Genomic DNA, 23,524 nt, shown 5'->3' with positions numbered 1-23,524 from the left:
CAGTTTAATTACAGTGCACTATTTATTTACAAAAGGAAACATACTTGAATTTACAGTACACTTATTGCATTCAAAGATTTTTTTGTTTCGTACAAAAGTGAACATACTTTGTTTTAGTGGTTAAAAGCTTTATTTATGTTTAAAGAGTATATTTTACATTGTTTTGCTAGAAAAAAATAAACAACTTTAAGGTTAACAAATAATCGTTTTTAATAATCGTGATTTCAATTATTGCTAAAATAATCGTGATTATTTTTTTTTCCTATAATCGAGCAGCCCTACATGAAAGGGTTAATGTTATGTTCATTACAACATACAGATCACAGTGGATCTAAAAAATACACTAAACATTTAATAACAGGCAGAATATTGGTAAAATTACACTGTTTTTCAGGTTTTTCATATTTTTTCTGGGATATTTACATTTTCTGTGAAATGATAGTTTGTTTTAGTGTAAATACAGGAAAATTACATGAAAATATTCACAATTACAAAGAGAAAAATTTGGATTTGTATGTATTTATAGATTATTATGCTAATATTTTTCCTGGTGTGTATGTGGAACCCGAACCAAAATTTTTGTGAATATCTTAAGTGTAATTTTTGCATTTCACAAATTCATCCTGCAGGCCGGACTGGAACCTTTGGCGGGCCACGTTTGGCCCCTGGGCCGCATGTTTGACACCCCTGGGCTAGACAGTCTCAATTTGTTCCAATACAAATGGACTGATTAAATATCATGAACATCAGCTATACTTGGCTGATAGTCAGTCACATCCAGACACCTCATTATGCCAAAAAGTCTTTAACCACATGCCAATATTAGTTTTATGTGATGACTCAGAATCCCCTAATTTTCCTATTATGACCACATGACAAGAAAATTTCTCCATTTCTTTTCTCTGTGTGTAAAATGAAGTTGTAGCTATTTGCTTGCATGTCCCTTTAAAAGTAAAAGTACTCCATTGATTTTAGCTCACTGACTGGAACCAGGGCTCAGAGCCGATGTACTGATTTAACGGTGGTTACATAATAAGTCTCATTTTAGCTTTCCATTCACACAGATGCAGCTATTCCTGTGCAGATGAACAGTTGTTGTGTATTTGTTCTTGTTAAAAGCAAATAAAGGTCATTGTCACTATGATCTAATCTCCTAAGTCTTTTCCATTGTACCCGAATAGGAAGTGCCCATGACTGTGTGTCTTCCATGTTGTGGTGGGAGGGAGGGCAGAGGCCTGTGTGTCGTAGATAGACCAGGTTTCCTGTAGCTGTGTATGGGCTGAGCAGGAGTTTTGGGCAGGGTCACTATTAAACCTCCCACTCTGTCTGTCTGAGTGTTCTGCCTGATGGACCAGAGCTGTTTTGGAGCGTAGAAGAGGTTACCATAACAGAGAGGTCCTGCTGAAGAGCCTGGCCAGCGGGTGTTTTCCTGTTAGCAAGTGCATGAGTGCGTGGTACTACCTTTTTTTTTTTTTTTTTTTTTAAGATTTTTTTTCACTCACTACCTAAGAACATATACATACCCCCAATCCAACCTGATTTTACTAGCTTCTTTATAGCCTCCTTGGGTATTAACTGATCATAAAGGAGTGTGAAAGGTGTTTCCACGCTACAGTTTCTTTTTTAATGTCCAGAACATTTGTCCAGTCATGGCTTGTTGCCACAGAGAAGTTTGTTTTGATGGAGGTTGGTATGCTCCCTCTCTGACTCTGACAGTTTATTTAGTTTTGCTGCTCTTTATGCACACAGATGGAGAAACTGAGGAAGAGGACAAAAACTGGGTGGTTGTTGTTATGACAGGCTGCACCAAGGTTATAATAGTTTTGGATTTTTCATTCTAGTTTAGTTTTATTTAGCTTTGACTTTTTTTTCTCTAATTCAGTTAGTTTTAATTAGTTTTTAGAGCAGGTTTGCTAGTTTTTATTAGTTTTTGTTATTTTCTAAATCCTCAGTTTTAGTTTAGTTTTAGTATAAATTTTACTTTTGTTGTATATTTTCTCTTCTTCTCCATCGTATTTAAATAAATCCCAGACAGGACTCTGCTGCTTTCTCCCAACTTTAGTCTCCATGTTTCCAGGTAGAGTGGGGACCAGAAGACAACTATAAACCACAAGTGACGACAAGTGACGCACCGAGAAGTACCGTGTGGTGCCACTAGCTAAAATTGCTTGAGGGAAATAAAACGATTTCAATCCGATATTGACAAAGACAAAAACGAAGGGAATTTTATCCATAATTTTTATACGTTTTAGTTCGTTTTGTAAGCACACAATACAGTTTCAGTTAGTTATCATTTTTTTCTTTTAATTAGAGCTTTTATTTATTTCAGTTAACGAAAATGTTTTTACAATTCCAGTTTTCGTCGTTTCATTAGTTTTCGTTAACGATAATAACCTTGGTCTGCACCATATGGGTTATATGTTGTACTGATATTCCAAACTCTCAACAGCAGGGGGAAGTCGTGTACCGGAACATGTTTACAGCTACTAAAATCACCAGTGATTCAACACTATGTATCCACAGACTGTATCACTCATTGAATAAGGTATAAAACTCATCTTTACAGACATCTGTATGTGTATCATCAAGTTTTCCTCTTTAAAAAACTCATACCCAGTCAGTCAAAATAATACTGTGTCTTATAATCTTCATGTGCTGCATCAGCTGATAGTTTACATTAAAGCTCTGTTAGCTCTGTTCTATTTTTAGGCAGAAAACTGACAGAAGAAACACAAATCCCTTGTTTCACTGGTCTACCATTTTTTAGAAATGATCTGCTTCAAAGATTAAATGTGCTAAATGTTACGTATTTTAATAAGATTAATTGGAAAATAAGTGACAAAAGTGCCGGTTTGCTGATGTTTTCAAGGTATGTGATTAAGTGTTATTGCACATATATATTGGTTTATGTACATTTATATAATAGTTTTATAAATCTTCCACTAAATAGAACCTGTAAAGTGAATGTATTCTAATGTGCAGACAGTGTTTTGAAGTAGATCTTGTAGACAAATATTCCTTTTGAGTCAAACCCATTCTCTCGTTAATTCTTGAATTTCACATTTTGACCCAAGGCTGTATCTTGGAAAGTTCAGCCAACCAGCATTTTTTACTTGATTTTTCTTTATCAGTGACTCTCATTTGGTAAAATTTCATTACTTTTATTCTGGAAGCATTTTCCTTGTAGACCAGTGTTTTCTGTCCAGTTTGTGTTGTCAGTAGCTGTACTAAAGATCTGTTTGGAATCGCCCAAACAAGGTCAGAACTGTCACAGCTTAGTCTGAACCATGGGTCAACAAACAGCGATCTTAGCTAACAAATAAAATCACATATTAACTTTATTCCTTCATACGCCTCATAATCAAATTCATCCATGTAGAAGAAACACTATGATCTCAATATCAAACTCCAGTCTTTTGATTTAGAGCTGTTTCCAGAGGTGAAAACAACAGCGCCTCCAGATTTTGTCACTTTGTTGTTTCTTAGCTTCACTTTTGATATGTTGGTCAAAGGTTCCATGGTGTTAATTTTCCTCACCATGAGAGACTGACAGTGACTCACTAGTCCCTAATGGTCACATAAATCCCAGATTGTTGGTGTAAATACATTCAGTTCATATCTTTACGATCCAATACATTGGCAGAACTTCAGACCTCTTTATTCCAAACACTCTAATGATAATTTAAGGTAATTTGTTAATATTTGAAAAACAAAAATAATACATTTAGCCCCTCTAAAGTCCAGTGTGTAATATGTGTAATATTTAATGATAGTGAATTGTCAGATTACAAGTATCTGTAAAAGTCAGTTCTGAGTGGTGTGACGTGGTGGACTCTTGAGGGGACCTGCTCTCTGTGTATGCTGACATAACAGAAAACAGCATTATATTACTTTACTTTTATTATTTTATGAAAATTTTCCAAATTTTTTATTGTTATGTAGAAAATCAAGGTCAATGAAGTTACCATATTTGGTTCCTTGCCCATAAGTGGCAAAAAAATAAATAAATACAAAACTATTCATAAATAATAAAAGAAAAACATATGTAAGGTGAAAGAAACATGTGCTTTAGAACATTAGACCAACATAAGTGCTGATCCAGACACCTGTTAACATCCACATAATCCCTTTAAACATCATTCCTTACATTAGTACCATTACTTCATGATATTTAACAAAGCAGGTACCATGGCACTGTTCATGCAGAGGTGGACCTTACAGACCCTGTAGACCACATTGGACCTGAGATTGTTGACTCACTGTCCTCACTGTAACTGTTGCTGTTACTGTCTTGTAATGTGTGTAGCAGGGATGTAACAATTAGCGATATAACGATAAACCGCGGTAAAACTGCAGACGGTTAGTATTACCATTTAAATTCTAATTATCATGGTAACCGTGTTTGATTACCGCACTTCTAGGGGAAAAAACCCTATGTAAAGATTTGCTTTCATGTTAAATATTTGAGTAAAGTTTTAATTTATTATAATTTTGATAGTATATGCCTAATATTTGGAACCAATATTCACTTTTTAAGTCTTTGAAAAGGTACTTTAAGCATCTTTGTGTTATTTATGCAATAAAGTATATAAATATTTCAAATCGGATTTTATATTTTTTGTGTGTTTTTTGTCCTTTTGTGTTTTTGTAGTAGGATAAAGTGAAAAAAATAATAGGTAGATGATATTAATGAAGTTGTGCTGAAAAAAAATATACCAAACATAGGTATAGTAAACATTTCTGTATATAGTATATAAAGGCAAAATCAAAAGTACTGAAAAACGGCCAAAATAGGCTCAGACCCTTAAGGGTTAATATTTGAATGTTTCTGCCAACAGAAGGTACATTGTGCCAATTATTTTATTTTATTATTATTATTATTATTTTAATACAACTTGGTTAAATTATATCAGTGTGTGTGTATAAGTATGTTTTGAACATTTTGAGCACAGTTTCAACAACACCGCAATAATAATGATAATCGTGATAATTTTGGTCACAATAACCGTGATATGAAATTTTCATATCGTTACATCCCTAGTGTGTAGAAATTACCAAAAATAGTCACTTGCTCGATAATGGGTTAATTTCCTGTGATTATGCAGTAATAAAAACATAATTCTATTAAATTATAGACCATTTATGCAAACAGAACCTCCTAATTTCCCCTAAATCTTACATGCTGAACCTCTTCCAGTACAGTGGCTCGGTGCATAGACTACCTCCTGCTGTAGAGCCCTGTCTGTAGCACATTATCATCAACAGCAAAGCAATCAAGTGAAATATTGCTTTGTCTTCATCCTCCAGGCCATTAAGGTTTCTATTTTAGTACGGGCAAACACCTAAGTGCAGCTGTGGAGATCTGACTGAGTTACAACCCCCACAGCCTGGTCATGCTGCTGTGATTATGTGGCTGATCCAGTTTGTGTTCTTCTGTGTGCTGATAACAAAACAACTATCACAATCTACGTCTAGATTTTTGGAGCCAACTTTATGTTTTACATGACATAAAAAACAAAAAAAGAAGGCTTTGTTTGTTTGTTTGTGCTTTATGCTAGGAAAAATACATTAACCCTTTCATGCATGAATTATGAGAACCTTAATCAAGATTTTTTTCCTGAGTGATTTTATTTCTCTTTAGGCATGAAAAAAACAATGTGATTGATTTTTTTTTTTTTTTTTTTTTTTTTTTTTATGAACCTGTTTTTCATGGAGTTACAAAAATGTCCACTCAGCTGGACACCATGCGTTTAATTTTTGAAGCAAAGAAACATGCATTTACTGTCATACAGTGTGAAAACTATGAAATAAATGTTTTTTTAATGTTGCTAATCTGATGTTTTCTCACATTTTAACATACTATAATAGCAGTTATTACTCACTCAAATAATATGCAAAAAACAACAAAACACAACAACTTAAAAAAAACAAACCCAAACTGTTAATTACAGTCTAATAACAACTAGCAATTGATTTACACTCAAATATATTGCTGCGGATCAGGTTTATCAAGAACAGGAATGTTACAGTAACAGTATGAATTGCAGTGTATTATGGGATGGTGCATAAGTATCCACTGTGTTGGTTGATATGCAAGTAAAACAACAAAATCCATGAATATACAAGAGAACAGCTGTAGAATAACTGTCCACTGGAGTGACCACTGTAAATGAAAGGGTTAAACAACTGGTCTCTGTAGCAATGAGCTGCAACTCAAATGACGTTCCATCCGTGTGTAGTTTAAGTTCCAGAAATAGTTGGTTGTTTACATATTTAACTAGTAACGATGGCTATACATTATTTCCAGCTCATCATAAGCATGTTGTTGTCACATGGTTAGGGTTTGGGTGAGGGGTCCACATGCACATCAGACCACCGTTACACCAACAAGGCTATAGTAACATATACCCCTACATGGATATGCATGGGTTTGTGCATAAACATGTATTGTCTGTGTATTCATATTCTTATTTTTTACCCCTACAAGTCATGTGACCTTGTCCTGTTACTTCATGCAAAACACATTCTTCCTGTTGTCTGCCTTGTCCTGATTTCCTGTTACTTTTCAGTTTATTTATTGGTTTATTTAATCAGTTTGAATACATTTAGATTAGATTAGATTAGATTAGATTAGATTAGATTAGATTAGATTAGATTAGATTTAATTGATCCCATAACGGGGAAATTCAACATGCAAAGTGCAAAAAATAAGTGTACATGCATAAAGAAGGTGCCAAAAAAACAAACAATATAAAATAAAAAAAAACAATAGTATTAATAAAAAACTAAATAAACTAAAAAATGTTATTTAGTGTATGTCATTTTCATTAGCTGTGTTTTGTGAAACAACCTAAAGAAATGCACAAGTATGAGTCACTTCTTATTTGTGACGTGTGAACATATCATATGATGCATTATTAATGAGACCTTCAATGACTTTGCGCTTTCTCAGGAGCCTTAGTGCATCTGTTCTGCATTTCTACAGCAGCAGCAGTGCTCAGTGTTGGTTTGCATTACCCAAGAAATGAAATCTGCTAATGAATGTAATGTCCTCTCTCTTCTGTCCACTAACCTCAGCCAGTTAAAGCAGGTGGTTCTCTACCCGGAGCTGGGTTCTGTCAAAGGTTTTTCTCTCTTTAAAAAACATTTTTCAGCTCCATTGTCCCCTTGTGGTTACCCCTGTTATAGGATTTGTTGGGTTTCCTCTCTATATAGTCTTTTTAAGGCCTTGATAATCATTAAGTGCATTGTGGTACTAGTATTTGTACATCCAATGGCATAACAAGACGTTTTTATTTCTTGTTTCATGCATCTCGCCCATTATCTTCCATCTGTTTCTGCTGTGTTTTTGCTCCCAGACTCCACAGGCAGCTGCAAGTGGCATAAAAGTAGATGTCACTACTCTGTGTTTAAAATAAATCAACATAAACAGAAAAGGCGGTTTCATTTGGGTTTTTTCTCTTGCTTTCTCTGCTTTTTATTGTATTATATTGTACTGAACTGTGAATTTTGTGTACCATGATATCCCTAATAATTCTGTATTATCATTGGCACTTTATAAGTAAAACTGAATTGAATAGAATGCCGCCACAACTTGGACCCTAATCATAAACTTTACAAAAGCACACAAGCAGCACTGCAAAAATTTAAATCTTACCAAGTCTATTTCTCTCAGTTCTAGTCAAAATATCTCATCACATTTAAAATAAGACACAATCACCTAAAGAGTAACTTTTCAGGGAGATATAAGAACTTATTTTTAGATAATAGATCTTGAAAATCTTATGTTAGGAAATCTTGCCAAGATAATTTTCATTTGTTCCATTGGCAGATTTTCTGGCTTAATTCAAGATTTTTTTTTTTTTTTTTTTGCTTAATTCAAGCAAAAAAATCTGCCAATGGAACAAGTGAAAATTATCTTGGTAAGATTCCCTGAAACAATATTTTCAAGCTCTATTGCCTAAAAATAAGTTCTTATATCTCACTGAAAAGTTACTCTTTAGGTGATTATGTCTTATTTTAAGTGTGATGAGGTATTTTGACTAGAAATGAAAGAAATACACTTGGTAAGATTTAGATTTTTTCCAGTGAGGATGCTGACTGCAGTTCACTTAACAGCCACCAATGTCATTAATAACAAGTGTTTTACTCACAGCGCCTTTGGGTTGGCTATTTTAAGAACCTTATTTGAATTCTAGACATTGTTTATCCTAAATAACCTTAGTGCTGGCCTTAGTTTTCATAACCTCCCTTGCACTGAACCCCTGCGAGGGAATGCATCTCCATTAGCCTCGAGCTGCGTATAAGTCATATGAATGGCCTCATTACAAACAGGTCTTTACATGGCGAAGCCCACACAAGAACAAGTGAATGAAAGAAACACATGAGTAGGTGGATACTGCTATGTCCGCAATCACTGATTCATTAGTTTCGCAAAAGGCCAAACAGAGCATTAACCAGGGGGTGAAACTGGTCAAGCCTAAAGCTCTGAGGGCAAAATCGCCTCCAGATTAAGCTCATCGGATTAAGCCCTGAAAAGCACTACACTCCTGAGTGAACACTTTACAACGCATTCATGTTGACTGATTGAAAAATGTCTCGAAAGAGCAAGCTAATGAGTTCCACATTTCCTTTTAAGACCATGGGTAAGATGTATTTACTCTCCTAGCCCCCTTCATTTGTCTATAAAAGTAATGTTTCCAGCCCATCCTTCACTGCACCTGACCATTAACTTGTAATTGTGGGTGTACAGCTGCCACCGTGACAGAGGAGATTGGAGGGTATGCTTTGCCCTGTACACTACTAACCTTCTCATTATTTTTTCCACTTGATGGATGGCATTTTCTCCATTTTTGAACCTTTGCCAGTCAGACAATTTGAGAATGAAGGTTCACCCTTTTACTTAAACAGTGGTAATGATCTACTTCTTTTATGTACACCACACTCTACTGCTTTGAACCTTGATAAACACGGGTCATTTAAACGTGGGTTATATTTACATCCAGTATACATCTGTGTAGGGCTGCGCGATTAAATGATTTTACATCTAAATTGGATTATTTAATTAGGACGATGTTTAAAAAAAGGGTAATCATCAAATTGAATTTCATCTCTCTCGTGTCTCTGGGCTTCTGTATCCCCTCCCCCTACCTGTGAGAACAGTCTGCACAGTCTTTGGTCTCCACACACCAGAACAAAAATGACATTTTCTAAGGAGAGTGAAAAGTTTGTGGCTAAAAATCGCAAGAGCAAGACGGTTGTGTGGAATGAAGACCAAACCATTCCTCGTTGCAAACTGCCTGAAGGTGGTATCAGTCAAAACAGCAGCACAACCAACTTATTTCAGCACCTCAAAGATCATCATACACCAGATTCAAGCAGTGTGTTGCATTGTGGGCTGCACACAAAAACGACATGCCGGCTAAAACGCCACCACCAGCCCAAAAAAATATGGAAAAAATCTGAATTTTATTTTTGGCCAACATCGTGCAGCCCTACATCTGTGTGTTCATTGTACTGTAAATTCCTGATTCTTCTGCATCCCTTAATAAACTAAAATGTCAATCTGTGTAAAGTTATAATGTGGCTCTAAATCTCTTTGCAGAAACCTAGATCTGTAGAACTGCTGGTGATTAACAGAGCTGATGTCTAACAAGCATCCCATCCTCAGTAGGTTAATCTGCTTTGAGCATATCTCTCCCTCTGGGTTAGGCCTCGGTAAAGTGGTCCAGCTCTCCTGACATGGCCTGTCTGTGGTCACTGACCTCCCATTCACATTTACTGCGCAGATCCCACCAGGGTCAACAGTCGTGGGATGCATTACAACACAGAGAGATGCACTGGAATACAATTAGTCAATAATAAAGAGCAACCAATAGTGGATTTTTAAAAGCTGTTAGAATAACAAGATTTGCAGCAGGGAAACACAGCTAATCAATTAATTTGTTGGTATCACACCACACAATTCAGCAGTGTTGGAAATTATGTTATTATATTCTATTATTACAATTGTTTAAACTAGATAACTGGTGAACTAAGCAACTAGGTAGGAAATATCCAAGTAAAAAATAGTGTGTTACAGTTGTCTGTCTCAGCATTCTAATTACTAATATTATCCTAAAATCAACAGTCATATAATAATTCCATAAAATTATTTAATATACAGTTAAAGCTGCAATGTGGGATAGTTTCTGGCATCACTGAGCAAAAATTCAGTAATAACCTTATGACCTTTCAGCATATTGAAATCCAGTGGATTCAATTGAGTGGATTATTAGGATTATAGAAAATATACACAGTGACAAAGACTATGGCTAAGGTGGAGGGGTTAAATCCACCATTTACCAGTTCACCAGTTATAATTACCATCTGATGATCAGACATGCCTGTACTGCTCTTCTCCGTGGTTTGAAGTTTGGGAAAGTGGCTTCACTGGCCTAGTGTCATTTATTTAGTCTTTTGTTTTTGAAAAAGGACAGAGCTCCAGAGGGAAGGTGAGTATTTTCATATTATTGCATTTTTCTCCTGACTTAGCTCCTGCAGATTTAACTTTCATTTAGATATGAATGACTGGAACAACCTACAGGACAAGGACATTAAACTGAAGGAATCTGTCTCTTTTAATACATTCAAAGTCATTTTAAATGAATGGGGAAAGGACAAATGTGGGTGTTGATGTTTTTTCTAATTGATTGAATTGGGTTCGGCTTTGAGATACTTTTAAGGAACATTGTTATACTTTTAGTACCTTTTAAAATAATAGTGACATTTTATATGTATGTTCTTATCAGTTTTAAGTTTGTTTTAGTACTGATTTTCATTGTGTTTATGTGTATTAGTGTGGATGTATGGCTGTGATTTCCATTTTGTGTAACTGCTGCTGCTGTCTTGGCCAGGACACTCTTGAAAAAGAGATTTTTAATCTCAGTGAGCTTTGTTTGCTGGTTAACTAAAGGTTATAATAATAATAATAATAATAATAATAATAATAATAATAATAATAATCTAGTGTACTCGATGACTGTAGCTTCATCTCTTGTTTAGAGCCTCTGTGCAAAAATAGTTAGTGGATGAAACTCCAGCTCTGTGCACAACAGGTTTGTAAGTTCCCTGATGACTAATAGAGTCAGCACAACCTCTACTGGAGCCAACTTCCTCTGATACCAAATTAAAAAAAGTCCTATCAGCTGATTCATTGGTCGACTGGTGATTTTCAAAGGTTTTTTCTAGTGTTACCTGTTAAACATACAGTATCTTTAAATAGAGAATGGTTGATGGGTTGACCTGTGTCAGCATTATAATTCAGGTGTCACTTTTGGTATATGAGATGAAAAAATGATTTGGTTTTTCACAGTAGTGGAGTGTCTGTTAAGTCTGTATTCTCTTTTGAAGACGAAGGCCTACCTAGGCAAATATTTAACATTCCTCCTCAGCTCCACCGCTGTCTGACTGCTATCAGACTGAAAAGATGAAAGTGAAACGTACTTTTGAGGTTATCCCCTATCTGGGAATTCCCTAAAAGTTTATAATCTTATTGTGCCACCAAAGGAGAGGCAGGTGAATGCATCATTACTTGAGTAAACAGATAAAAGCTTGTGGTTGCTTAGTGTAAACTGAGCCCTTCCTCATGATATGTTCGTCTTTCCCACGGCACATGCTGTTAGCTAAATTAAATAAAGTTTAAAATTGCTGCAGTTCACAGCGTTGGTTCTTGGCTTCATGCACTGAGCAGTGTGTGTGGATGGGACCTGCCACAGCCAGAGGGGATCAGCTCTAATGACTTTTCACCAGGCAGGCTGCATAGCTGGCATTCCTCACACTGTAGGCCAGTGAGGGAGGGAGGGGGAGGGGCACGGCCTACAGAGGGCGGGGCAAAGCACAGGGCGTCTTCAGGGCAGGGTTTGCACCCAGGTTGCCTTACCTTTGAGTCAAAATTAAAGATTTCTCCACACTGGGAAATAAAGAAACACATCTTAGAAAATGAAAGTGCATTGTATTGCCAGTGTAAATATTTGCACAAGCTGTACAGTTTAAAAGGAACCCCGCTGAGTTACTGATGTTGTCCATTCATGAACAATTTACATGAAACACTGAGCTCCTTTTCTCTTTGTCAGCAGGCACGTGCTCATTGTGCATTCTTGGCCCACAGTAAACAAATGAGTTCTGTTTAAAGATCTGGGATCTTTTTCTATTAAAGTTCCGCATCGGCCTCAGCTGTTATGCTGACTTTCAGAAAAATGAGATGAGGAAAAACAAGACAATGGCTTGAAGACATAAATGAAAGTCTTGCACAGTAGGAAATCATATGACCTTGATAATGACTGTTTTGTTTTTCTGTCAAATCCTGTGCATACAATGGAGACTGAGCTCTGCTTAAAGCTTTATTTTTGTTTGCTCCTTGTTTGATTTCAGGGACTTAGCAGTAGGAGGCAGGATTGCTGAGCAGCATCGCATAGATAAACAAAGTGTGCTCTGTGGTGTTTATAGATGAAGAACAGTGTGCCTGAAGGCCTGCACTTGATCACACTTGTGTGTGATGTTGGTCTACAAAGTGATCCAGGACCTTTTAGAGTTCACTGTTGACATTTGGCCGTTTTGACCTTATATGATCTGTAGGATCTAAACAGGTGCCTGCTTTGTGGTGACATTGTGAACATGTAGTATCGCATCCCTGTTTTCCACCTCACATACGGCTGTACAGATAAAGAGATCAGTATCCTTGACTTGACTTAATCTCCTATTAGGGGCTCCACTCCACCTAGCAAGCCAACAACACCAGCCGTCAGCCTTGAAACATTGTGTTGCATTTATGATTCCAGTTTTACTGACAAGAATGAAACTGTTTCTCTAAATATGATAAGTCCAATTTTTTTTTTTTTTTTTTTTTTTTTTTTCATATTTTCTCACCTCAGAAGCAAAACATATTGTAGAAATCTTTTGGACTTGGATATGTAGATCTCATTTGATTTTGCACCTATTATCCATGTTTCTGTTTCCTGTCTACTGCTTTCACAAATGACTCACATGAGACACACAGAAATGTCAAATCCATCTTAGTTGCCATAGCAGCCCCGCTGTTCTTTATGGTATTAACCTGATCCATGAAGCAGGTTAAATCCAACAAAACACCAACAACTGAGTGTGGATCAGCAGCATATAATGAGATTTTTTGTGAAGAGAGAGTTGTGGTTTAGAAGCGCTGCTGTTTCTTGTTCACAGTTGCTTATTTAAGACACAAAGGCCATTAGACAGTACATGCAGTACAATATTGACTTTCCAACTCCAGCCATTCTAAAACTGGGATGTGTCCCATAAACACATGTTTCCTCTTTCAGGAAGGGTGGGGGTCCGTGAGAAGGGGGTGTCCTCTATTGGTTAGCTCAGGCAGCACAAAATTTAGCTACAACAGGAAGAAGGTGGTGTGCCACGCCTGGACTTCAACTGCTTTAAAGCTAATCGTATGTGTGTGAAACAGTTAAAAATAACCACATCACCGATAAAGCCCTGACTAACAGAAAGTAGTTTGCGTTTTAAGTCACACTGATATATTTGGTAACAGCATAAGCAGTTTGCGTCTATTTTAACTTTGCTCCCTGAAAATATGCATGTTGTGAGTTTTAAAGGTAGAAATTAATATATAAATGCAAGTAATTCATTGATATTTACTATCCTAATGTAGAGACCACTTAATAAAATGGTGGATTAATCGACTGACTCAGATTTTATCTGATAAAATATTGTTATCATGTTCAGTTGTACATTTTAAACAGCGAAATAGTTGCTGGTTCACTTCCTTAATCTTTTGTTATTGTCCTTTATGATGTTACATTGAATATTTTGGGCTGTGTATTAGGAATAAAATGATAGATAAACATGTTAGCTTGGTTTTTCTGCATTTTAATGACATAATGGTCAGATTGATTATATAGATTATTGACTATTGAATGGCTCACTAGCTAATAGTCTGGCTTTTTGCTGAAATCTTTACTGTATTTGCACATCACTAGTGAGGTTTTTGCCTTTGCCATCATGTGTGACAGCTATTTGTAACAGCTGTTTGCACCCTCCCATGGGAGCTGCATGGCATTAGGGTTAGATCCACTGCCACTTTAGAGGTGCAGGTGCACGGACATGCGCTCATCTCCTCCTCCATCCTCTGTTTCCCCTGATTGTCAGCAGTGCTCATTGAACCAGGCTCAAGAGGATTTCCACTGATTACAAACAAAGAGCCAACTCAGATTAGCTGGTCCTTAAAGGTTCCCGAACTGCTGTCTACCCCCATTATCCCCAACCTATCTCTGTGCAGCACGGCGTCTTCAAGTCGCTACCGCACCACCAAAACAACAACAAAGATTGACTCAAATCAGTGCTTATTAATGATTGCATTACCTTAACAGTTCATTCATGTCTGTCTCAGTTGCCCAGGTTGTCTGCTTCACTTTGCTCATCGTACTCACACAGCATGCCTTTGGTTCCACTTTCACATTAAATCCTGTTTCATGCTGTTTTGCAATTTACAAGCTAAAAGGATTAATTTCCCTTCAGTATAACTCAGAGTGAGTATACACCTCCCTAATAATATCAGAATTGTGAAATGAGATTACAATAACTTCCTGCCTTCCTCCCATCCTTTCCCTTCTGCATGATAAGTACAGCAGTAATACACATCATACCTGTGAGGAAAGAGCTGGCATGTTTAAAGCTCCATTTTAATCTGCTCCGAGTAACTGGCTTTCATTGTGGCTTTCATTTGAATAAATCTTCGTTAGTACCATCTGCTGGGCAATGAGATTTATTTTCCAAAGGCGGTTTGAGAATATTCTCCAATAGCTGTCTTAGACTGAGCATAACAGACCTGGATTAATAGTTAACTGCTTGGTGCTTGTTTTTCTTATTATGTCGTAGTTAATGCATAATCTAGCTGTCAATGAATTATAACATTATTATTATTATTAACAGACTTGTAAATATTTGTTTTTTGTGTGTGTGACTTAAATCTTTATTGTGGATAATTTATTTGGCCAACTAGTGTCTGCTATATAAGCAAATGCAAATGCTCAATGAAGCCACATGATGATTTTAAACATTAAATATGAATTAACTATTCATTGGAAATAGGTTTTAGTTTGTGTTCAGATTTCTTAACTTCAGTATTTGCTTGTGTTGTAAATGTTTTACACCTCCACAGACTGAATATCAGTGCAATAATTCATTGTAGATTCAGCCTTGAAGACAATGCTGGACCTGATCATCAGAATGTGTCAGCTTCACCCTGCGATGGCCTCATGTTAGGCCAGTGCGGGCTTGTTTCGGGATAGTTTCCACGCTGCATGACGGAGCCCAGCCCTGATAACAGCCCTCCCTCCAAATTCTACTTCACACCTGGGTAATGGTCACTGATCGGGAGAGGGTTGTCTAGACTAAATCATAGTCACTACAATAAACATAAGATATAGGTAATATTTGTCAGTAATCCTGCAAAAAACCTGCATATTTTGCTTTCCCGCCTTGAACAAACACAAATTTTATGTGCCACTGTGTTAACAATAATCTCTTGGCTGCAGCAGATTTTGGACCAACTGGGTTCTTGTGGCTCTCCCTTCCTGTCCAGTCCAACCCGTACACAATCACCTCTTCTTCCTGTGTAACAACTGCAGCGATGGGCATGATTGTTTTCACACTGAGCTGCTGGAAATGACACACATGTGACAAACAATAGCTGTATTATACTAATAGTCTGTCCAAGTGCAACGAGGGAAAGTGTTGCCTGCTGTGTCTATGGAGTGTCAATTTACAGACTTCATTCACTAGGACTATTGTCACTATGGATACAGTGGTTTTTCTATTATTAATTGTTGTTAGTTTTATGGAAAATAGTAACATAAGCTGCATAGTAAATGGCATAAATCTTGTAGTACAGATATGTTCCTTTAGGTGGCAGTAGCAGCTTTCATGTTATTGTATATTTAACCTCTAAAAGGGGGTCGTGTGTGTGTGTGTGTGTGTGTGTGTGTGTGTGTGGTCTGGGTATTTATTATGTTACAGGGACATAAATAGCCTCTTGTGAGGATTTTGCTCCCTTATGGTGACAACATGCAGGTCTCCATAACATAAACTAGTGTATGTGAAGGTTAAGACCCTTTTTAAGATTCAAGGTGAGGGTAAAAGGTGCAAAATGTACATGTGTGATTGCATAGTTTCTAATTTCAGGTCTCACTTGAATAGAAACTTTTTTCTGTAATTGTTTGATTCTTTTTTCTTTTTTTTTTTTTAAATCTATCCCTGTGGTTGTTTTCTTGTGTGCTGTGCAGCAATTCATTATTCAGCAAAAAAGACAAACAGAAAGGGCAAGGCAACTGCATTTTAGTTACCAGAGGTAGTTGGAAATATGCACTGTGATCAGTTTTGTGATGCAGCTATAGCTTAAGTAAGCAAGTTTTGTTTTTTTGTTTTTTTTAATGAGATTACACCATGTTGTGTCTAGTGAAGCCAAAACCCAGCTGGCAGGAGTGGGGTGGTGGTGACTGCAGACCCTCAGGGCTTGGCACTGCTTTAGTCCATCTAAGCTGGAGCTGCAGTCGATGGAAAGGTACTGCTTGATTAGGACCATGTATTAATTATAAACCTGGCTCACTGCAGCAGCCTCAGTCCACATACACCTAAATGATGTATTCGATATTTTTTTAATCTGTCAAAATTTTCAAGTCTGCACCGGTCGACGCATTGATTTGCTTCAAGCTAGACCAATTTTCCATGTATAGGTTGTTGCCTTTATGTTTCCAGATAGACCAAACATTAGTGGTTCTATATACTTTGTGGACAGTTTCAGTGAACGATAACCATTTGTGTACATACTTCTAAGGTATGCCTTTGTCCTGTGTGCAAATGTATACTTATTCTGCGCCGCAACAAAGTAAAGGAAGCGGTACCCCTCAGGAAAATGGGTGATTTTTTTTTCCTCTTGGGATAAATAAACCATCCTGAAATACCAAGTAAAGGGAAGAGGATGTGGCCTTTTTGTATTTGTTTTGTACCATTTTAAGAGGGACAGGATAACCTGGGTGTCAGCTCCAGGTCAAAGACAGACTTCAGTTTATTCTATATAGTATTTAAAAGAGAAACAGCTGTCTAATAACGGCAAACGGACCAAACAGGAGACTAGTCTATGTTTGCATAATCTACTGGGCTGTCTGGTCTGTTGTGAGGGGGTTGTAATGTATACTTGGCGTCTAAAATGTGAGGCATTTGGCTTCCTGGAATTCCAGACCTATCTTTGTAGCCCACCGACGTGTTTAACTGGTAGCCCCTCCAGACGTGACTTGTGAAGTTTGTGCTTAAGTAAGAAGCACACACAATATTTTAAAAGTTCTATGAAGTAGCATGAATTAATTATAAACTCTTGGCTTCGTCCTTCGTCAAGATAATGTGACTTTGTGTCATTGACTTTGGAAGAGGTAAGCCTTATTGTGATAAAATACCCACCAAATTCCCTCTAGTGTGAAGAGTTTTGATTGTAGTTTGAAGGGCATCGGGCAGAGAGACGAGGTTTTGTTATGACAGGGTTTACTCTCACACATCAGCAGGAAACAGCCACTTCCTTTTTTGAGTCCCTGGAGGGTTCCAGCTGGGAGCCAGCCTATTTTATCTGCTCTTTTTGTGCTGGATATGAGGGTGATGTCACTTCGGTCCACCACAGTTGGGTTTTTCACACACATATGCACACACACATTTGTTCCTGTAGAGTCCCAGAGCAGAGCCTGGGCATGAAAGCACCACCGACTGCAGGCTTGACCTTCAGATCTTCCTTGGATGAGATGCCAGCTCCTCTTGAGACTTTGTGGCCTTGCTGTGCACAGGACTGTCCACTCCTTAGTGTGAAAGTGGAAACTGGCCGACCCTGCTCCGTCCACATGTGCCGCCTCTGATGATTTTAGTTCATCCCCACCCACCACTTGCTGCTAACAGCTTGAAATTGTTGTATTAGTTCAAGTGGAGGTATTTTAAGGTTACTGCGGGCCAGCAATGGTGTTCATATGCAGCAGATGTTCTCCACTGTTCTCCAGTTATTTCAGGTGGACAAGGCACTGTGTTGTTTCATTTGCTGTTTTGTTAGTTTGGAATGTGGTTAAATATGTCATATAGTAAAAATAAATCTTCTATGTTAATATAATAAAGCCTTTGAACAAGAACTGATAAAATTCTGCTTTTGTTCCATTGTTAGAAGACCTTTAAAGTGGCTATATTTAGTATTTCTACTTCCAGATATGACCTAAAAAATGACCTAAAAGTAACTTTAGTAAAGAGCTCTGAAGATGCCTAATAACACTGACATTACACCTCTTCAGTCATTTACTAATCTATATTTTGAAGAAGTGAATCCAACATGGAGGCCACAAAATGAAGCCTTTCTGTATTGACAGCAGTAATAATCCATGTAGCTCCACAGACCCAGCAGAGTCTCTTATCTCCTCTGCAGCTGCTGCAGATTTGTGCAGAGCTCTGCTGCTCGACCCTCAGAGCTTCGCCATCTCACAGAAGGATGTTCACAGTATTCCCAGTGCACTTTAAACCCCCTACCATTCTGCTTGCTGACTCGCCTAGAGATCTAATAACTCAAGATTTAGTATGGCTGACACATACTGGGTACCACCAGAGGCTACTGTACCACTTCCTTTGTGAGCCACAGACATGCACTCCAAAGATGTCCTCACACTTTGCTGAGGCGTTAGAATGTCAGGCACCAATATATATACTATGTTGATTGATTATACTGAAGCAGCATGTGAGTCATAGTCATGTTGATACGCTGATTTGTGTGTGAAAAGTGTCATCTAAGTATATTTTGCTTTCTGACTTGCATGTAAAACCATTTTTGCAGTAAGTCCTATTTTTCATATCCTAGCTTGCTATTGTGAATCGGATCATTAAGGACGGAGCTGCTTCACACAAAGGCAGCAAATGACCCTGCTGCAGTATGACTCAGCATTTTCCTGTCTGACCTTAGTCATTTTTTTTTATTTTTCTTTCTTTCTTTTTTTTTTTTTTTTTTTTTTTGCTTTTTACTGATTTCCAATAGACAATAGACACACACACAAACACACACACACAAAATATGTAAGAGAAAAATAAAATAAAAATAATTGTCCATTTTTGTTTTATTCTAGCTACTTTTTTTTATTAGACAATTGTTGTATCTATTCTGTACTGATTGCTTGTCAATATTGGATTTACATTAAGGATTGTCTTCTTTTCGGTGGGGTGGGATTGTGGGAGGGACAAAAGAAAAATGAAAGAATGGAAGTCCTTTTTGTCACATTGCACTGTCATGCCTGTGAAATTACTTCCAACAAAGAAAGTTACAAAAAAATAATAATTATTAAAAAAAAAAAAAAAAAGGGAAGCTGTCACACTCAATAGCTTTACAGATCAGTATAATCTATTATTGCTTGAGAAAGTCCATTAAGGGTGTCCACACCTCGTCAAATTCTTGTGCTTTACTCCTAATTACATAGGTTTACTTTATTTTTTTTTAAATTTATGTATTTATTTATTTTTTATTCTTTTTCTCTTTTTTTTCTTTTTTCTTACTCTTTTTTCTCTTTTTATGGGTTAGGGTTAGAAAAGAGAAAAAAAAGAGTAGGTTTACTTTATTGATGTGACACACATTGCCATCTCTCTAATCCAGGACTGTGTAAAGGATACATCGGTCACTCTATAAGATAAAGCTTAGTCATTTTTCACTGTAAACTGTAAACCTTCTGCAGAATTTGTTAACCCATAGATTTAAGAAACAAAAGGGTCGACTTTATGCGAGCAGAATTAATTCGCTGGTAACATTTTAGGCTGGTGCATGGTTAACAGGTGGACTGATTTAAGAGGAGTAACTGGATCATTTGCATGCACTGTATTTGCAATAAATCTTAATGCAAGACTTACAACTGAACACCTTCAGAGTCATGCACCATATAACTTCATTGCCCGTAGTGTGATTTCTGGAGGCCTATGTTGACACTCACTGCGAAACAAAATGCAAGTCAAACAAAAAACAATAATCATTTCAAACAAACTCCTGATGATTCATTACTTACTGTGCAAAGTTAAATAGTCCTGGACAATGCCCTTATGTCAGTGCCTCATTACACTGCTGCAGACAGGTCTTTACACGCACAAAAAGAATCTATGTCCTCAAGGCTCAAGATTTACATTCACCAGCTGTCACACTCCACAGTGTCTTCTTGCAGCTATGCATTTTAGTCCATACTCTTTTGCTCCATTTTATGGCAAAACAACAACGAAAGTGGTGTGATTTTCCAGATTGGGAAAGAAGACCAAATAAAATTCTAACTTTTTATATCCGACACATTTATAGTTATTACACCATAGACATTTTAATTGCACATTTTGTTGATACTAAGTGAAACGTAAACATTCGTGCTGCACAGCCTCATGAAAAAATCTTGAAACTGTATTCAAAGCAGAGCTCAAGTTCAAGAAAATCTGTGTCACTTCTCACCTAAATAGCTTCAACTAGGGGATTTATGACTCTGCAGTTTTGCCAGTTTTACACCAGACTGCTTCTTGTTATTACATATAGTAAGCCCTTAAAATCCCTCTTTACAGCGACAAGGGGATGGGGACGGGATGAAGAGTGTGAGAAACAGGATAAACTGAAGAAGAGATGCATTCCTAACAGATCAATGGGTATAATCAAAGTCTTGCTTTTCTCCAACCCTCTCTCTCTCCCTCTCTCTATCTCTCTCTCTATCTGAATCCCTTCATTTATGGGCTCAGCTGCTTTCCTCTGCAGCTCAACTCATCACAGTCGAATGTAGTTCACTGTGTCAAGCACTACTGAAATATTAACACAGCAGCAGGCAGGAATGTGTGCAATAGCGTAGTACACCATCATGATGTAAGGGAGGCTTGTACTTTCTTAAGGCATGCAAGTATGTGTTTTTAATGTGTGTGTATGTGTGGGTGGTGTTTAGCAGCTTTAATGTGATTTAATGTAAATAAAGATTTTCCCCCTGCCACTCAGTATGCTTTTTGGATACTAGTGTGTAGTCACGGAATTAAGAGTTATGTGAGTAAGCACAGCTGCTGCCAGGAGAACATACAGACATGCAGGAGTAGGAGCATGCATGCCTCCCATTAGCAAGCATGATTTTTTTTTTTTTTTTAGGTCTTTGGGGTCTGTGAGTCTGTGACCTACAGCTGCAGGAAGAGATATGACAGAGATTAATAAACCAAGATGAGCTCTACCCGTTTTTTTGTCTGCGGCACTTAATCAGGAAGTGAAATGTGGACTAAAACAGCAGGTAGACGTGGTGCATCCATCTGTATTCACCTGTCAAAGTGCTTAAACACAAAAAGTGGAAATTATGTTGAAGCAGCAATTCTAACATTTGCACAAAGGAAGAAAAACTGTTAAGAAAGGAAAGAGATTTTCCAATAGTTTTTGCATCATATTTTCTTTTTTTTTTTTTCCTCTTTTTATGTTTTTCTTCCTCCTTACACTCCTGAGGCATTTTAATCAAAGGCCATGTTAGCAGATGAATCACTCCCTGGCATTTCCAAAGCTTGTGTATGATCAAATTTGGTCGTTCCACTCCCAATATATCTGCGTACTTGGCAAAACAACCAGCATGTGAACAAGCAGCAGCTAATCTTTTGTAGCAAAAACATTCTGTATTTCATGTCTTGGCTAGAATGATTCAAAATCCTCCCTGTTCTTGGTATGTTTTTTAAACACAGATTTTCTGGGGTCATTAGGTTTTCCACCAGCTTTCTTACATTTTAGATTATTTTAGTAAATATGTGACATTACTTTTAATTATGTGCATTGTTTTCATGAGCTTTTCTCAATGTTTTCATAGAAGATTGTGCATTCTGCAGATTATCTGCCATCCATTCAGTGTGATTCATCCTCTTGTTGTGCCTGTGGATTCTCAGTTGAACTAAATAAGCATTCAGCCATATTGCTGTTTGCCTGACCATGGAATCAGACTCTCCCTCTGGATATAAGACGGCATTTAGTGTAACCCATTTATCCTACTCCCAAAAGTCTAATCTTGTGTAGTAAATTCCAAAATGCATAATTCATTTAATGTGTAGTCAAACAGCAGTATGCAAATGTGGAAATGAAAAGAGAGAAGATAGGAAAGAGTGTGAAAATACACACAGTAAAGACTAAGTGAGACAGATGCTCATACAAGCTTACGTTGCATCGAAGCTCTGCATTGGTTGTAGCAGCAGCAGAGCTCTCACAGCATCCTTCATCCCCCATCCCTCGTCCTCTGCTCTACCTCACTCACTCACTCTCTCACTCACTGTATCTCGTCTGCTGACTGAGGTATTCCTACAAGCACAGACTGGGGCAGCTAGGAATTACAGTGAGGCAGTTCTCTGTGTTTATACATTTTCACTCTCCCAGCTGTCTGTCCTCCTTTGGCTCTTCTCTCAGGATCCTTTAGCCTGGACGCCAGCGAGCTCTCCCCAGGTCAGACGCTGTGGATTTGCGGGTCACAGTTAGATCATGGAACGTGAAGGAACGGGAGATGACCATGGAAACTGGGTCACTGGCAGGCTCTCCTGACTGATGCCTGTTTGGACCTGGAGTGATGGGGTGCACCACCAGCACCGTTGTGTTTGACGGACTGCGTACTGTCTTAGAGAGAAACTGTAGTGGCTACATCTGTAAGGGAGCAGCTGAGCCCATTGGGCCATCTGAGGCTGAACGAGCACTGAGTCGGAGAGAGTCGCGTGCTGTGCCAACTCCGCGAGTACTTAAGGTGTGTGTGTGTGTGCATGTGTGGCTTGTACAGTAAGTGTGCCACTACAGTTGGAAATTCCATTCACATAGACAGAGCAATAGATCCTATAGTGTCAATTTTAAGGCTAAAATGAATGCATCTTCAAATAGCTTTCAATCAATCTGTTGAATTTTTCAGTGTTTTCTGCATAAACTGTAAAATGACAGAAAATACTACCAGTTCCCAAAGTAATTCAAATAAACAAAGCTCCGCATTTTATAAATATTAAAAAAGCAACACAGAAAATCAGAAAACCCCTTAATTTTTAGAAGACGAAACCAATAATATTAGACTTTTTTGCTTCTTAATTTGATGATGGACTGAACAAACCCCGAACTAAATGTTCCTGCATTTGTCTACAAAGTTTATACAATACTATGTCTTGAGTCCAGTCTTAAAATGTAGGAAAACCACTTAGAATTTCTACTAAATGGGTCATTTAATAGGAAAACGTCTTAAAACAAATTATTAATGCTGCATTCCTTCCCTGATTTTTTTCTATTAAGAGGGCAAAATGCAGAACATGAGAACAATAAAATATTAATATTTTGGAAATATTAGAATATGCATGCACTGGGTGGATGAGTGCAGATTTTTTGCTCTGTCAGGGAAATAACCCAATAGTTTAATTTGGCTTGTGCATATTTGAAAGGTGTATTTATGCAACAAGAGCAATAATATTCAGTCATATTAACCACCCTCGCTCTTGTGAT

General features: G+C 37.4%; 1 protein-coding gene across 11 annotated transcripts in view; it reads left to right on the top strand.

Annotated features, from left to right (window-relative positions):
- Window positions 1–23,524, top strand: part of LOC115411856 (dedicator of cytokinesis protein 9) — a 112,424-nt gene that overhangs the window by 12,203 nt on the left and 76,697 nt on the right. For 4 of the 11 annotated variants that reach the window (XM_030124077.1, XM_030124076.1, XM_030124073.1 and 1 more), the window contains exon 1: window positions 22,316–22,790. The exons of 3 other annotated variants lie outside the window; for them this stretch is intronic. In XM_030124077.1, coding sequence (XP_029979937.1) covers window positions 22,620–22,790 — 171 coding nt within the window. In that variant the 5' untranslated portion in view covers window positions 22,316–22,619. Of the gene's footprint in view, window positions 1–22,314; window positions 22,791–23,524 lie in introns of those variants that run through there. 4 more of the 11 variants (XM_030124072.1, XM_030124070.1, XM_030124069.1 and 1 more) reach the window with 2 other exon arrangements.

This window comes from Sphaeramia orbicularis, chromosome 21 (genome assembly GCF_902148855.1).
Source record: "Sphaeramia orbicularis chromosome 21, fSphaOr1.1, whole genome shotgun sequence".
NCBI classification, from domain to species: domain Eukaryota; kingdom Metazoa; phylum Chordata; class Actinopteri; order Kurtiformes; family Apogonidae; genus Sphaeramia; species Sphaeramia orbicularis.
Note: the sequence above shows the minus strand (reverse complement) of the source record. Positions and strands in the feature narration are given on the sequence as shown.